At 39.8% G+C, this 17935-nt stretch overlaps 1 protein-coding gene across 5 annotated transcripts in view; it reads left to right on the top strand.

The window, feature by feature from the left end:
• The window catches only part of TENM4 (teneurin transmembrane protein 4), a 1563960-nt gene that overhangs the window by 1351475 nt on the left and 194550 nt on the right, over positions 1–17935 (top strand). For 4 of the 5 annotated variants that reach the window (XM_032099028.1, XM_032099031.1, XM_032099030.1 and 1 more), the window contains 2 exons: positions 4073–4171; positions 6239–6474. In XM_032099028.1, coding sequence (XP_031954919.1) covers positions 4073–4171; positions 6239–6474 — 335 coding nt within the window. The remainder of the gene's footprint in view (positions 1–4072; positions 4172–6238; positions 6475–17935) is intronic. The other variant, XM_032099033.1, reaches the window with a different exon arrangement.

Here is a 17935-nt window from a genome sequence, read left to right as displayed (position 1 = left end):
AGCGGCCACTGGGGATGCTGGAGTCATTAGCCCCCATATATGGTGTCTTTTTCAGTCTGGAGAGAAGTCTTCCAAGCCTAAAATGCAGTGCTCTTGCTCAGCTGTCTTTGTTCCTTCATTTGTCTAGCCTTCTCAAACCAACAAGATTTTAGACAGCAAAAAACATAAAATAACGGAAAACTGAGACAGGGCCCAAATTTGTCACGTCACTGCCTGTGGGAATCTCACTGAGAGCAGCAGTAGCTGTACCCTGGGACAAATTGTACCCAGTTTTGCCAACTCCTGCTAAGAGAATGTTTTTTTTAAAAATGAGCACATCTGTCAATCTTTTTGAGAATGAGCTGGTCCTTTGAATCAATATCGCATTTTATGGCATTTAAAGATAATTAATTTCTCTGTGACTGCTTGATTAAAAAGACTCAACTAAGAAGCTGGATCCAAAAGATTAAGACAAAATTATAAGCCAGTAATGCAAGTGTGATTTGGCAACAGTTTCAGTAATTATATTGTGTTAGTAATTCTCAAGCACAAATACCCAAGCATTTATGTGATATTTCTTATTAAAATTACATTAAAAAATACTTAGGACCCACTCCTGCAGCCCTTTTGTGATAATCCTCTGTAATTCTGAAGGAAGTCCTGTGCCTTTCCCTAGCCAGGTCGTGAATTCTTTGTAGAAGAGATAATATACTGTTTTAGTAGTGCAAAACCTGAAAGGCTGTCCTCATTTCTTCTCTATGAAATTATTGTGGATGAAAATTTTTCAAGATCTGAATCAGACTGCTCTTGTCGCAGGTTGGATTGGTCACATTATTGCTGTTAATCAGGCTGGAAGTTGAGGTCTACCTGCATGAAGAGCTCTTTCTGCATGATTTGATAATTTCACTAGCATCACGGATCAGTCACATTTGTACTTGTTCCTCAGTCTAGCCATTTTATTAATTTGGTAGAAAACAGCTCATTTCAAGACTGATGTTGGGGCTTTTGAAGCAGTGGTTGAAATGGCGTAATTTTGCCCAGTGTTCCTTTTCACAACAAGCATGTTGGAACATAATGTGTAATTTTGTGCCAACAGCAAATGAACGCTACTGACTGTTCCTTCACTCTTACAACATTAAGAAAATAAAATGTGTTACAGTGGTGTCATAAAGAGAGGAGGCTGAGCTGCATAGATGATCAGTATATCTGTGACTAATCTCCACTCTGACAGTCAGCTCTTCTGGCACGCAGAGGTCTTCCATTTCCTTCAGTGGGAATTGTGTAGACATAAAAGACAAGGCTTCAGGGCTGTTTAGCAAACTTGGATGCCCAATTCAGCCTCTTCCATGAAATTGCTCTTCCCCATCTTCTCCACTGCAAAGATTTTTAGAACCCAAAAAAAAAAAAAAAAGACCATCACCTAAGAGAATAAAATGTCCAATAAGTAGAAATACAAATCCTGGCCAAGAGACATTAATCCAAGAATAAAGGCTTTTGAAGTTAGGAGATTATAGTTATCTCATGTCAAAAATGGAATTGTATTGCCATTATTTTTTTTTTTTAATCAACAGAGAGAGAACACAAGAAGAAAAAAGCTGAATCTTTTAAATGAGAATTGTCACAGGCTGTGAAATATGCCTACAGTTACAGAATTTAACCAGAATTTGAAGTGGCTTGATTTTCACTGCCATGGACTCCAGGCAGTTTTCACAATTGGGAATTTGGAATGGTTTATCCCTGCCTGGAAATTTCCAAACCATAGTGCAAAGGCAGGCAGACGTGTGTAGCACAATTAGACAACTGACAGGATGAGCATATCTGAGAATTTTGTATGTTGCAAGAGGAAGAGCCCCCCCCTCTTCTCTCCCTCCTTTTCATTAGTTTCCCTTTACTCCCTTTTCTCTGTTTCTCCTTTCTCCTCTTTCTTTTCCTGTCTGCTCCCTTTTTTGTTGCTTTAAAAGCCATGTATTATCAAGGTTGTGATGAGAAGATCTTTGCTCAGCAGTCACTCCTGACAGGTAAGTCAGTTCCCCCCATATTTATTCCTCAGTCTTCTTTCTTCTGTGGCCTCCTTTCTGTTCCTTTACACTTGACCTTGTGGGAGCAAATAAGTGCCAACTAGATGGACCTTTAGCTGACAAACCAACAGTTTTCAGGAGTCTTTCATTCCCAGGAAATTTCACATGCTAATCATGTAAGGTCAGATTTCTGCCACCACTACTGTTAATGAGAAGGGAGAGTGTTTTGTAACTAGCCAGCGCTTTACAGGTAATCTCCAAGGGAGCACATCTGTGAGCCTTCCACGAGGAGGACAGTCATGCATCAGTCCCTCAGGTGACCCAGCGACCTTTCTGTTGCAAATGCATACATTATGAGATTATATAACTCTCCCCTCTTCTGTTTTATTGACAATCCACAACTGAAATTCATGAAAACAGTTCGACATGGATTTTAACTGCTGATGAACTTTTATTGATTGGTGTGTTGCTAGATGCCTTGCCTCTTACCCATTAAATGCCCAGTGCATGCCCATATGTTGCTTCTTTTTGCATTGAACTCAACATCCAATCTTTCCTGCATTCCCAGGGAATGTGAGGAAGCTCCAAACACTTGGGGATGGATTGATGTCTCAAGTGCTATGGCACACAGCTCATGCATGTTGATCCACTTTACCCAAAGCTATGAATAGGAGTCACTTCACTTTCATTCAGATCAAGGAGTAGATCTGTTCTGTCAAAGCAGCCGAAAGGCCTCCAAAAGCAGGGAGTTGAGCTAAACGAGTGCTGGCATTAGCAGCAGGAAGAGGAGGAAGTAGAAATGAAAACTAGGTTTGAGAACATCTTAGAAGAAACAGTTTCAAGATTTGTATAATGTGACAGGGCTGGTTTCTCTTGGTTTAGCATGTTACCTGAATCCAGTTTCTTTGACAGGAGTTCTTGTTAGAGTTCATGTCACTTACACCCTCTAAGCTCTTAATCCTGCATAAGTGATAAAGTGTGACAATGCTGTTATGTTTCTTTTACTAGTTTTTGCCAGGGGATTTATTCACATTCAGGCTTAAATTCAGTTTTATTGCTGAAAACAGACATGGGAAAAACCAGGACTTTGTATTTTGTTTTAAAAAACATGGGAAGAATGTTCTTTTGCCAGGTCTTGAGAAACAAGCCCAAAGGCGAGAAAGACACAGTTTGTTCCCAGCTGTGCCTCTGAGTTAGTTCTTTTTGTTCCTGCTATTCTCCTCAAAAAGTACGAAACAGTATAGCATTTATAGGTCAAAATGTGACTCATAAAAGAACATGCCGGGAGGACAGATACTGCAAAATGCTGCTACTGTGTGCAGGGTTAATCCCAGGCATTTGCATGTGTGGGCCCTGAGTATCTTGCTTATTGCCTGTATTATCCAGATTATAACCAGTACTCTGGTGTTGGAATTTGGGTTACAGCTTAACCTGTTTCTAGCTTCTGTCTGCTTGTCACCAAGAGACTTTTATGTGGAATATTCATATTGAGCAAAATCTACATTTTGAAAATTTACATTTTACTCTAAATAGTGCGTTATTATTCCACAAAGGAAAACAAATTAATCAAATTGGAAACTAAAAAGTTCTCAAATCCAAAACTGAAACTAAAGCAAAGATGTGGCAGATTTTTGCTGGAAATCGAAGGTCTGGCCACAGTGGGATATAGATACTGTGGTGTGCCTTTTCAGAGTAACAGTAATAAAGATGCAGGAGTATAGCCAGATTACAGCTGGGCTGGATTGAAATCTAGTCCTTTGGATCCAGGAGTTCAGAAGGTTTCACATGTCACTGGCAATGAATAATGTGCAATGAACAAAGACATCAACTTTTTCTATACATGCACATGGGCGTGTGTGCTTATATGTGTGTATATGCATATATATAGTGTATATATAAAGAAGTGAACATTTTTAAAAGCTATATATGTATATGTGTAGCATCTTATACATATAAATATATGGTCCATCATTCTAATTCCATGCACAACTGCACTATAACCATTGTGATTTATAAGATCACACTTCATATATGCATGACTCACTGGCTTCATTCATGTTTCCATATGTATGTAGAAACATAGCAAAGCAGACATTCCTAGAGACATTGCAGGACAACCTCATTGAGATGGACATTCTCACCTCCTCCCGACATGACGGTGCTTACAATGATGGGTATGTGACACTTACGTGGTCTTCCTGTTTACTGTACAGTCATTATGATCCTTGCATGAAAGCATTTGGTCATATCAGTGATGTTTAAGGGCAACAACATTGCTGACCTCTTCCAATGGCTTTAAAAAATTAATTTCTGGGGCTTGGAGCATTGTGTCCTGTACATATTAATGGCAAACTCATTAATATGCTAGTGAGCCACTGCATGCAATTTGCTTTTTATCTCCTTGTTGTTTTGAAAGTCATTTCATACGTAAGAAGTACCTACAGCAATTTAGAGTCCCATATTAACTGAAATTAATTTAATTTTCGTAAAAATCTGAAACCATAGTTGTGCTGACAGCCTGACACTTCATTTTTAAACTGATGTCTTCCACATACCTTATCTGACAAGAGTCTGCTAGTGGTGTATGTAAGCCAAGCCTTGGAGTCTGACTTAACCACCCATTCTGGCATCTTTACGCAAATTTTGATCACAACTTTTAAGTTACAATCAGCTTTTAACTTGATACTCAGTGCCAAAACTGTTGAATCTTGTGTTGGCGGCAGCTCCTAATTTGGTAGCCGTCATTCACACAAGAGCTTATTGGTGTACTTGAACACTGCAGGTACCTCTTTGCTCAGAACAGATACGTCTCTGTCTAAATTCTTTTCAAAACATGGGATAGTATCTGACTTGTAAAAATTATTTTTTTTATGTAGAGCATAAGTAGAAATAAAGGATCTTTCTCTAATGCTCAGCAGTCATGCTTAGAGTATCAATAGAAGCGTGGCTGTAGTACTGCAGACACCTCTTTTGGATAATTATATGTTACATTTAACTGCACGAATTGGTGGCTTTTCTGCACTGTGATGTTTCCAAATATGACATTTCCCCCTGTAACTGCACAAGTAACTACATGGGGAAAACAATCACCTCTTCATCTGGTATTAGCCACTGGCTTGACTGACTCCCATGAATCCATGCTGATTACATTTACTCTGGCTGCAAATCTGGCCCACAAGCCATGGCAGGATATGCAAAGGGTGCTGGGGCTGTTTCTCACTCCTCACAAGCTGCATTTTTGTTTTGCATCAGCATGGTGGTAGATTAGTCCGCTCCATTTCCCAGGTTTCATTCCCAGAATTTGAATGCCTTGTATGTCATGATGTCCCACCAAAATCAGGCTTTTCATTTAGTACTCCTGTGGACAGAAGTCCCATTGGGACATTTCATTTCAGGAGCTCATGGGCTTCAGTGTGTTCTTTTTGTGCTGACTTCCATGAGTCTCACCCGAGGTGCTCATAGGCTGGCTCTCAGGCTGCGTTTGTCATAATGGGCAAAATGTGGTGCCTCCCAATGTGTCACTGGACAGGAAATGCTGTTGCCTTTTACAGTAATTCACACTTTTTAAAAGGTAGGCTTCAATCCAAGGTGCTCTGGACTGCTTTCTGGAAGCGGGTGCCTTTCCCCACTGGCAGTACATAGGACTTTGATGCTTTTAGCCACGCCATTGTCCGACACTTAAATTTGCTGGATGGGGACAGTGTGAATATTCCCCTCTGTGACAATTTGGGTGCTATGGAATGGCTTAAGCTCCTTTTCCCCATCTCCATTCACCGATGCCACACAAAAAACGCTCTCATGCAGTGATCAGTAAATTGATAAACGCCCTCCCTTCTTTAATCCGACCTCCGCGCCTCTTCAGCCTCTGTAGGGCATTTCTGTGGGAGTGCGAGCAGGCTCCTGGTTCTGCCCGTGCCACCAGTCTGTCGTAGCTGTGCTTGGGGTATTCATCTCACTCTTAACGCCATCTCTTCCACAGAAGGGACTCCTGCCCTTCAAGAGTTCTCTGTGGCATTGTTGGCATTGTTGTGATTTTTTTGTTCGGTTTTGTTTTCTTTTACTCTGTGTGACTTGCCTTTGATTTTTATTCTTCTCTTTTGTGCATGCCATCCATGTCAGTAGCCAGCATTGTGTGGAGCTGCTTTCCTCGTCCTGGCAGCAGTCGCCATGCTCCCACCCCACGTCTTCCTCAGCATCAATTTGTGTGAGGAGTCACTTGCTGTTGGTCTTTCTTCCCTCAGGCACTTCCTGTTCAAACCTGGAGGCACTTCTCCCCTTTTTTGTACAACGTCGCCGGGATATCCCCTGACGTCCAGCACTGTGTACTCACCTCCCCCTAGGCCCCTTCCCAGAAGTACCTTTTCTAGGCCTGCCTTTAACCTGAAGAAGCCCTATAAGTACTGTAACTGGAAATGTGCTGCTCTGAGTGCCATTGTCATCTCAGTCACGCTGGTGATCCTGCTGGCCTATTTCATAGGTAAGCTTGTTGCTGTTGTTTTTCTTCTTTTCATTTCATTTCTCTACCAACCCTCCCATAGTGCTAATGTTTGGGAAACAGAGAGTCAAGACTGGTACAAAGTGATGGGGAAATAAGGCATCTGTTGACTTGTTTGTGTTGCAGTGTTGTGGTAGGGAGCTTAACACCTGTCATAAAGCCAGAAGGGCTTAGTAAAACATGAGTCATATGAGGGAGTTGTACTCCCTTCAATGTCATGGACTGTTTACATTCTGCACAGGAAAGTGTACCTGGAGTGAGGCAAAGCCACCAGGTTTTCTCTAAGCATCCCATTAAAACAGGTGGTGAAGTCCATGTCCCAATCCCAGTCACATCCAGGTCTGTCGGTTTTGACTTTGATGGAACAGGGTCAGAACCAAGATTCTGATACACAAAAATGTGGTTTAATTCTATTGTTTGGTGACACACTCATTTCAGTGATATGTAACCAATTATATTGAAGTTCACAGTGTCACCAGAAGGATGGAGGAGGACTGGGTTTAGATTGTGGTTCAGCAGAGCCTTTTTAGAGGAAGGAGTGTGGTGAAATTTGCTTCTTCGGTGGAAAAGCAGTGGATTTTTCTTGAACTGTGCATGATCTGAATTTCTTTGGTTTATGAGGCTTGTCAGTGTTCATTGCAAAAAAGTGTTCTTGGTGTATGTTGCAAAAGTAATTGAACTGCTGGAAGTGAAAATTATATTTTTAAGCCTGTGAAGTTGGAATGCTACCATTACTTTTTCTTCAGTTCTATTTGATATGTGTGTTATAAATGTCTTAGAAAAGTCCATTCCTAGACTTCTATGTTAAACTGTCCGTGGTGCAAACTCCAGTTGTCAGACACTTTTAGATGTGATCATGGGTAAAAAAGCCCATTTCTCACGGCACAAATGAGTCTTTTTGATTTTGCTGTGTCTTCCTGTACGCTAACGAGCTAATGATCTGTAAAAGGTTGTGGTTAGAATTACAAATCTTAGTCTGGATCGAAAGATTTTGCTTTCATTTCGCATGAATATAATTAGCACCACCACAAAGGATTGCTTTTACTGTGTTCTTTTTATATACACTTCTTTAATGACTGATACTTTTCCACTTCTGCCTTGCATCATACTCTGGTCACTTTTATGTCTGCTGTAAGAGGAACAGGAATGATTAATTAACCAACATTAAATCAGCAGCAGTTTGATGAAATATGCGGTCGGTTTTCATCATTTGCTATGTACATTTGGACTCGCCTTTCTCATTTGTCTGGTATTCTCCTTATGCCCTGAACATGGTTCCTTTGGACATTATCTCAGTGTGTCAGAGGAGAATCATTTCAGCTCAGCATAGCGGTGCCTGTTCATTCTGGAGAAAGAGGTGTGTGCTGGTTGATAGATGGAGAGGAGCTTGGTTTGCCATTCTCCAACTCAGAATCCTGTCTCAGAGTTCACAAAAAATCACACTTGTGCTTAAAACCACAGTTAATGTTGTTAAAGGGAAGGTCCATTGAGTGCCCTCCCATCCTTTTTATCCTCTCCATTCAGGTGAAGTTGCTGCCATTTGCCACATGCCACGGATGGCTGGCAAGGTGCCAGAAATGCTGAGCAGGTTGAACCACTGTAATTATGGGTCATAATTATTAATTTCTAAAGGAACTACCAATTATTAAAAATCAAATCTAATGGTTCAGTTCGGCATAAACATATTTAGCAAAGATTGTCTCTACCAGACCCAGTGTTCTAATCAACGAGCAAAAAGGCAGATATTTAATTAGATTTTGATGAAAAATTGTGTTTAATTTCAAGTATAATCAATTATTAATTACTGTAATGAGTGACTCTGGCGGGGTTTACTAATTAACTCATTTAAAAATTATGAATAACCTTTTCATTTGTAATTATTTTTTACATCCTGTCAAGTCGCAGATGAGAATTGTATCACCTAACCCAAAAGAAAAGAAATTAATCAGGGAGTCAAAATGTTTGTACTTTCACTAAGTTAAACTGAGACATTTTGCATTTTGATATAAACTATGCAGTTCTTAACAGGAACTTGTTTATTATTCTAAGTAACCTGGTCTGTTTGCAAACAAATTACTGTTTTTCCTCCAATTTGTTGGGGTTTTTTCACCCCTGTAGTTGCATAGTTGCATTTTCTTAGAGATACCTTTTCTCATGTAAGCAGTACCTTGTTATTTTTGGTGCCATGTGGACAAGCTGAGTGGTAAGATATAACTTAGTCATGAGTATAAGGTCTAATTTGTATAACAGTCCATGAGTGTTGGGAACTTGACTGCTTTCCACTTGCTCTTGTTAGTTAAAACAACCACAGAAGTTATCTTTTTAATGACAATATCATCCTCCAGAGCAAACTGAGGTCATTGGAAAGGCTTCCATTTAAGTGAATGGACTTTGGGTTGGGTCCCATGGCAGCAACTTGACATTTAATCTGTTTTTTGTACACTGATCAGTTAATGCAAATACTTCAGAGTGATATCTAGGCCTTCAGGATGTTCCTCAGAGCATCAGGCATGTCACAGTCCTCTTTTTAAATATTAAAAACTGCCTTCTGCAGGCCTTACCTGTCTGTAGAAGCATGGAGCTAAAGACATACAGAAGAGACTCTGCTACGGGTGGTACTTTCTGTGTGATGGACACTCAGACACAGTTGTGGTGTGGTGAGCGCCCATCTGGGGCAGGCAGAGCTGCATGGAAACAACAAGGCATTGGTCATTTCTGAAATTCTTTGCTGAAGCAAGTTCATTTTTGAAATGCACCTGGAGAACTTGCTAAATCATTTGTTTGAGGCTAAAAGGCAGTTTCTATTAATTTATGTAAGTCTTTATGGCATTTAGCAGTCTGAGGTTCATTTATCTCGCTGGGCTCTTTCAAAAAGAGGTGAGAAGACATAAATAGATGTCCGTGGCAGCTGAATGGCTGCTCTCATGTGTCAACACTGTGATCAAGCTGAAGGTTTTACAGGGCTGAGTCACTGGTCTGGAGAGATAACGACAAACAAAATATAACAGACTGTATTAAACACCAGACGCTGATTTCATTTGAATTAACCACATTTTGATTGACTTGTTGCCCTCTTCCAGATTTTTCGGACACCACGCTAAGGCAATGGTGGCAGTGTCCATCAGTGTTTTGCGCAGACACAGCTTATGCAAATCCCATGGGTTCCACAGAAGCTTGTCTTGTGGGGTGAGAGCACCAAGCAGAAAAGCAGGGGTACATCAGGACTGCAGCATTTCAGTGGTGAAACCGAAGGCCTCTCTGAGCAGCTCAGAACTGATCTGCAAATTTGCTATTCCAAGAGTTCTTGAAGACACATGACTTTAAAATTCAATTCCCCTTTTTAGAAATGTCTATTCAATAGACAGCTAAACAAGAAAAAATTTTATGGCTTTTGCTGGGCTTTGATGGGGTCTGTATATCATTGAGTTCTGCCTTGGAGGGCTAATTTCTAGCAAGATTCTCATGGCAGAGATAATCCCACGAGGTGTGTTGCTATGCTAATACTTTGCCAGCAGTTCCTGTACCTTGTAGATGCCAGACCTGCTAGCAGAGCAATGTAAAGAGTCTCTGACATTGTTGTACTGCTTGGGAGGAAGTTTAGAAACAGAAAAGACCTGTTTGATTGTCCAGATCTCCATGCCTAGCAGCTGTTTGGCTAGATCTGTGGAACAGTTTCTAAGTTAATTAGCGATGGAGAATAGTTTCTGCCTGTTTAAACAGAAGGTATTATCCTGTGCCTGATGTAGATTCCAGACGAGATGGAAGTACAATTTGATGTTGTTAGGCACTAGCAATTTTCCTATACTTAAGCATGTGCTGCGGTTGCATTGCATGAACAGCAAGAAAGATGGGCATTTGATTTAGATTAAAGCTAGGGCTGGAAAACATATTATGAAGCCAAAACAGTCATTCCTTTTTATTGGAGTCAGAGCTCTCTACTTTTCAGCTCTGTGTTCATTTGAACTCCGTACAGATGCAGCTTCACTTAAAGAACAGTGTTGCTTGCTGCAGGCAAAATGCTTTGACAGTAAAAGTGTGCTAGGACTATGATGTGTTTATAAAGTGTCTTTCTTCTTATTGTCTAAGAATCACCCTGAAAGCTAACTTTAGCTCAGTTTGTCCATGATTCTTTGATGCTATGGAGCAAACACAATTTAAAGCAGCTCTCCAAAGCTCTTAGAAATCTAATTAGTTAGCAATGGATGTATAGTATACCAATTACCATTACCATGGTAAGAGATCAATAGGAAAAGTTGCTAATGCTTAATTATTAAACTTGATCTGTATTTATTAATCCTACATTTATACCTTGATATTAAGGTTTTTATTCATGTTAAAATATAAAACAATTTATTATCCTGCCAACAGGCTTCTTTCACTTTCTGCTTTAATATTTCTCTTCTGATCCCAGATTAAGTTCTGTTTTGCTACTGTTGACATTTGTTCTTTTGATTTACAAGGATTGTAAATCAAAATCTTTGAATGTTTTCTATTTCCATCTTGTCTCTGATAAAAGGCAGAAAGGGGAGCTAAACAATCTGTTCTAGCAAAGCCTTTGTGTTATGAAGTCAATCTGTTACCTAAAGCAGAGCTTTGAGGTCCTGTCTTGGTTTTTTCACATCTTCACAAAATCACTGTGGTCTGTTCACTCAGTAACTGCAAACTCATTACTTAATTTCACCCCTAATCAATAAAAATGTCAAATCCAGTCTAAAAGGTGCTTTAGTATTACCAGTGATATATTTTGTGTATTATAAATGTTTGTGAAACAACATTCCAGGACACTGGTTGAGAGGGACCATCATCACAACCCAGCACTACCATTTTTTTCCTGTATAGTAGAACATGAATATGTGCAGTTTTGTTTTTCCTATTAAAGCTGGCTCTTCTTGTACCAAATGCAGGTAAAACAATGATGGGGCAAGAGGGTTGGTGCCGCTCCCTCACTAAGCAGGACATTTAAAAAGACATCTAGCTCTTCCTTTCATACCCCTGACATTTAGGAAATATGGTCCTTGCTCTTCTCGTGCACATGCTCTTCTTAAACTGCAGCAAGTCCATTTGCTTCAGCACTGGTTCAAATACAGTCAGAGTCAGTGGCATTGGGCCTGCTGTCTGCAACAGGAGCTGGACTAACCCTGGAAAAATCTGCATATATTTAAAAATTCCTCTTTCTAGGGATTGACCTGACTAAAGACAAAATATAAATCATGACAGATGTTAACCCTTCAGTCCTGTTTTGAATGATGTTTTTTGTTGTTGAGCCCTATATTTTGCCCCTGTAAATTTTCTCAGGAAGGCTAAGGCATGAAAATAGTCTCAGCTTCATGGAGAGATGCCATCAACTTGAGCGTCTGTCTGGCTACTCAAAAGTGCATGGAGTTGCAGAAATCTTTTTGCATTTTTGTTCTGTAGCAGAGAGATGGGAAGATCACAGGATTCTGTGTTCACCTCAGTCACACATCTCTGTGTTAGAGAACCAGTGAGGGCAGCTGCTGTGTGTAACGTTTACAAGGGGCTGGTGAGTAGCAGTGAACTCAGGAAAGCTGCCTTGGGGAATCTGGCAAAAGAAACTTTCCCTGGCCAGATCCACAATGAAATAGTGACTCAAATGTTTCAGCCTCACCTCTTTACTGACATTGCCCAACCTCCTGCTTGACGTGCACACACACGGAGAGTAATTATCAGAGAAACGACAAAGACAAGATTAAATCAATGGCCTTAAACTGAAAGAGAGTAGGTTTAGATAGATACTGGAAAGAAATTTTTCACTGTGAGAGTGGTGAGGCACTGGCACCATCCTGCCCCATCTCTGGAAGAGTTCAAGGCCAGGTTGGATGGGGCTCTGAGCAAGCTGTTCTAGTGAAAGGTGTCCCTGCCCATGGCAGGGGGTTTGGAACTAGATGGCTTTTTTTTTTTGGTCCCTTCCAAACCAAAGCATCCTAGGATTCTATGTAAATTAAAACCACAATGGGTTACATTCAGTCTTACATTTCTGCCTTTTTTGTTGTCTTTTGCTGCAGCTTTAAGTGCATGGTGGTATGAATTACAACTTAGATCTTTTCTATCACCTGGAAAGTTAGCAAGAGCACTTTGTATTATTAGGTGATTGTGTGCATCTTTTTTTTTTTGCTTTGAATTTTCCAGTGTGTGTTTGGATGGCAGCTACTCTTAGCTTTATAATTTAGAGCAAATGAAGTACAAGTGATTTATCCACAGCTTTAAAATAAAGATGATAAAGGTACAAGAAGCCACTTTAAAATTATTCTTGTGAAGATAATTCATTCAGGTGGGTGTTAAGAAACATGCCACAGAAACTCCATGAAGGACCGTTCACTGTTTCAACCTAAATAAGATCTGTAACCTGACATTAAAAGCATTGTGATTAGAGAAATATACCATAATAGATATGCTTTTGAAAGAATCACAGAATCACTTAGGCTGGAAAAGACCTCTAAGATCATCATGTCCAACCTTTGATGGAAAATGACAATGTCAAATAAACTATAGCATAAAGTGCCACATCAAGTTGTTTCTTGAGCACAGCCAGCCATGGTGACTCCACCACCTCCCTTGGCAGTCCATTTCAATGCTTAACAACCCTTTCCAAGAAGAAATTTTTCCTGTTGTTTAACCTGAACCTCCTCTGACACAGCTTGAGACTGTGTCCTCTTGTCCTGTCACTTGTTGCCTGGGTGAAGAGACTGACCCCCACCTGGCTACAACCTCTTTCAGGTGGTTGTAAAGAGCAATGAGGTCCCCATCTGAGTCTCCTTTTCTCCAGGATAAACACCTCCAGCTCCTTGAGCCACTCTTCATAGGACTTACTCTCTAGACCCTTCACCAGCTTCATTTCCCTTTCTGGACTCAAAGAAGAGACACTGCTGCAAGAAAATATTACTGGAAAAGTAGAGCAGAAGATATTGCAGACCTGCTAATTTTGCCAGACTCACCCAATCTGTGGAATCTGGGAAGTACTAAAATGTAGATATTCCATGTGATAACCATATGTTCTGAACTTGGCAGCAAAATTTCTGCTTTGCAAAGTGGTTAGTACTTCTTCAAAGTCTACAGTGATAAATATCCTGGTAAAGTGTTCATCTTTTCTCAGCTAATTCAGTGTTTATTGGAGGCAGGAAGAAGCCTGAGGATTCCCATAATTTTCATTTAAAACTGTTTTCTCAATTTTCACTGTTAAAGTCCATAAACAGTATCACATCGTGTAGGCTGGCCTCTTTGCACATTGAAGCCCAGCAAACTACAGCTACTTACTCTACCCGTTTTACAAGGCTAAGTCACATACCTACTTCAGCTGGCTTTTGCCCAACTTACATGTGTAAGGATCTCATTAGGTCTTTCTGGGCATAAAAGTTACATTAGAATATTGTTATACAGCATCTTCTTGTGCTTACTCCTTAAGTCATTTGCAGTCTCTGCTTTCCAGTTGCCAGTGTCCCGTTTCATGGACCCAATTTGCGATCCATTATCCAAAGTGCATAGGCTGGCCATTGACACTTTTGGTTTGAATCATTCAGATTTAGTTACTGCACTGCTCTTCTGTTTTTCTGTTCTGCCCTCATCATTGTATTTCTCACTTGAAGTGTTCGAGTTATCTACATGTTTAGTGATCCATGATTTTATGTTTACTTGCATAACACTGATGTAAATGTTGAATAATTTCAGGCCAACTATCAGTTGTTGAACTTCACAAGAAATTGTAACTTACGATGGTTATTGACCAGCAATGAAAATTTTAACATCTTTCAGTTGGTTTTTAAATACATGTATACTTGCCTTTTTACCATTGGAAAATGCTTGTTTCTTTAAGCAGATCAAATTAAATCAAATGTCTTACTAAACTGTAATCTTGTCAAAGAATGAGTAACTGTTCCTTAAGATCTGTTCATTCACTTTATTTATTCTTTATCAATTCAATTCTATGTTTTCCATTATTTTGTCCGGAACAGGTTTCAGACTACCCAAACCAAGTGACTTGCATCCTGTCCTTTTCCCTTCTTAAATATTTGTACAGCATTAACCCTGTTCTAATTTCTTGGTAGCTGGTTCAGTATTAATCAGTGAGTCAGATTCTTTCTTCTTCTTTACTGAGTACAAGTTAAATGCAACTGCAGATTAAGAAATGTTTGTCCTTGAATAGATGTAGTTCAATATAATTCCTGGTTATTAATGGACTGGAAAAAAACTTACTTCCTGTGAAATAATTGCATTATTGTAGTTATTTTCAAACACTAGAACAAAAATTCTTACTGAACACTTTAGTCTTTACCTACAACATTATTAGCAAATATCCCCATCTCCATCAATATTGCTGCTCATTTTGCTGGGTTTCAGTACACTTAAAAAAAGTTCTATTGTTCTTCGGGTTTTTTTCAAGCCATGTGTTTTTTTCTTGATGTCCTCAGCTTCTTTTCCCCTCTCTCCATGGCTTTAGATTTATATAGATTACTCTTTCCCTATTGTTCTGAGCTTTTATATATTACCTTTTTTTATTTCTGTCTATTGTTTTATTTTGACACAGATTGAAGAGGTCCTTTTGTCAAAATCTGATCCTCTTTCATCATTGTGAGATCATTGGAAGAATGACTTCCATTCAGAAGTAGACCACCAATATAACTGATTATTTAACCAGTCGAAAGCAGGTTACGGCTCTGTATCCAGAGGGCTCCATCCCTGGAAGTCTGCACCAATGTGTCATGAAACCACGCATCACTTGGCCCTTTAGATGCCTGATCCTTCCCTAAAATTAAGAATCTTTAATTCAAAGAGAGATTAATTAATTCCATCTGGGTTTATTAAATGGTAAGATATGGGATCTCAACCCATAAGCTTTTATCAGTTGCTTTTAGTGAGGTTTTACAGTTGCTATAAGCCCCCAGAAAAGAAAATAACAGCAGGCTGACTGCAGAAGTGCTGGCCTTGTCTTTGTGACAGTGGCACAGATGTGCTGCTATAATCTTTATTTCATGACTTAGATTGACCTTTGCACACAGATGCTGAAAAAGAATCAGTTTTACGGATCTTTATATGTTTCATAGAAGGAGTTCTCCTCGAGTCCATGTTTTTATTTCATGCTAATTAGTGTGAAATAACATAATTTAATTGCAATTAAGTGGAGACAGAAAGAATTGTTTCCTGTAATGGGCTTTTTTTCAAAGTTTTTAAATACCATACATTTTTGAGGGTAACTAGTCAGAGAGTAATCTCAATTAGGGATGTCACTGGCAGTGAAAAATGCTCCTCAGTTTTAGTTTAGTGTTTCTCTCTCATCCTTCTCTAGCATAGATTAGAAGATGGCTTCAAAGCCTGCTTTGCAGCCAGGTTATACATTTCTATTGAATGTGTGTAGTGGTGCATTCTCTGAGGTTTTTGCCTGTAGTTAAAGTTGAGCTATGTAGTAGATAGACATCTTTATAGGGTAAAGTGTTGTTGTTAAGTATACTGTCCAGGTAGCATCCTAGATGACCTGTAAAATAGTGAACATGAAGTCCAATCCACTCTTTTGCTCTTTGTCAAGATTTCAAACCACTGTTTATGCTGAAACTTAAAAGCTCCAAAAGGACCACTTACATACCTCCCTTTGAGATAGTAGGATCTGGTGCTCTATAGGTAGAGGATGTTGAATCTTTGTGGTTCAATGCTAACCTCTAAACTCTCCCATCAGCTCCAGCTTTTCCTATCTTCTTCTCTATTTGATTTTATCATACCTTAACTGTCCCTATTGCAGTCAGAAGCTTTTGCCTAGAAAGATGATGAGAACAGGATATGTTGTTGGCTGTTTTCAAATCTGGTAGCACGTGACACAGCAGCAGCATCTCACCTTGCTTGCCTAGTACAACTGCAGCATCACTTCATTATGCAAAGAGACTCTTCAAAAAGCAAAGCAGAACCAGGCAGTTAGCAGAGATTATGGCTATACTTACCATAAATATTTCAAAAGAAAATCTAATTGGACTATCAGTGAAGCAGAATCTCTTTTAATTATGGCAGAAATTATGATGAAATCAAGCATCAGAAGAGTTTCCTGAGGCTTTTGGTAATAAAAAAAAAAAAAAGAAAAGCAAAACAGAAAACAAACCTCTATCTAAGCATAATGGTATTCCAAACAGCATTAATCCTGATGCTTAGTAACAATTTATTTATTTTAGTATACCTTCCCCAGTCAGAATGCATCGTGGGCTGCTCTAGGTTGTGGAACATGTACATGGCACCATTCTGGGCACCCAACTGGTCCAGAATGGATACATTTCTCTACTGTTAAACTCTTACGGGTATTCAGACCCAGTCTATTGAGAATGATAACTGGTCCTTGCTAGCTGAACAGTGCATAGGAATTTAGAAGGTATTGGCTGACCAGAGCCAATATCAGGGTAGAGTTCCTTCTAACAAAGAAATTTTACAGGCTGTCAAGTTCCACTGCTTGGTACTTTTTCATTTACTACTATCAACTTAGTCTTTGGGGATGAAGGGGCAGAGCAGTGTGCTGTGTCCCTGAGCAAGGACTTGGATACATTTGTATTTAATGATGAAACAAAATTATCATGGCCTAAGTTATCACAAGGAAACATTTGGACCTCTCACTACAAAAAGGACATTGAGATGCTGGAGCATGTCCAGAGAAGGGCAACAGAGGTGGGGAAGGGCTGGAGCACAGGTCTGATGAAGAGCAGCTGAAGGAGTGGGGGTGTTTAGCCTGGAGAAAATGAAGAGGTTTAGATTGGGTATTAGGAAGGGTTTCTTCATTTAAAGGGTTGTCAGACATTGGAACAGGCTGCCCGTGGTGAAATCACCATGCTTGGAAGTGTTCAAAAGGCATGTGGATGTGGCAGATGGAGACATGGTTTAGTGGTGAACATGTCAGTGCTGGGTTAGTGGTTGGACTTGATGATCTTAGAGGTCTTTTCCAACTTCAATGATTCTGTGATTCTATACCCTAAATAGACATGTGGGAGTAGGGGTCTGGATCCTCCTGCTGATATGGTCACTCATTTAGGCAAAATTCTGCTATTGGATCTACTGTTGTTTTCTATTTATACTGCAGAAGTACTGAGGTAATGGAGAATTGTGACATCTCTTTTCTTTATTAGGGAGAGCAGTCACTGTGTGTACTTTATCACATCCCTGATCCACCCAGAGTTGGCTACCAAAAACTAGAAAATCTGAGTTCACACATGCTCAGTAGGGACCTAGGTAGAGTGCAGTAGCAAAATTGTCTGTGCCGAGTGTATTCCTTCCCCTTCCACCCCCCTCCTGCTGCTACCAAGCAGACTGCACATATGGCATCCCTAGAAAGCAATTGAACATGCTACAATGCTGGAGTTGCCAGGGTTGAGTGGCAATTTCTGTGCAATTGTTCTGCTCAGCATTGGGCCAGTGGAAAAAAATAGCCTGTGATGAGGGAATTAAAGGCTATTACAGAGTACAT

The sequence above is a fragment of the Corvus moneduloides genome, chromosome 2 (genome assembly GCF_009650955.1).
Source record: "Corvus moneduloides isolate bCorMon1 chromosome 2, bCorMon1.pri, whole genome shotgun sequence".
NCBI lineage: Eukaryota > Metazoa > Chordata > Aves > Passeriformes > Corvidae > Corvus > Corvus moneduloides.
The sequence above is the reverse complement of the archived record's forward strand: the minus strand, read 5'-3'. Positions and strand labels throughout refer to the sequence as shown.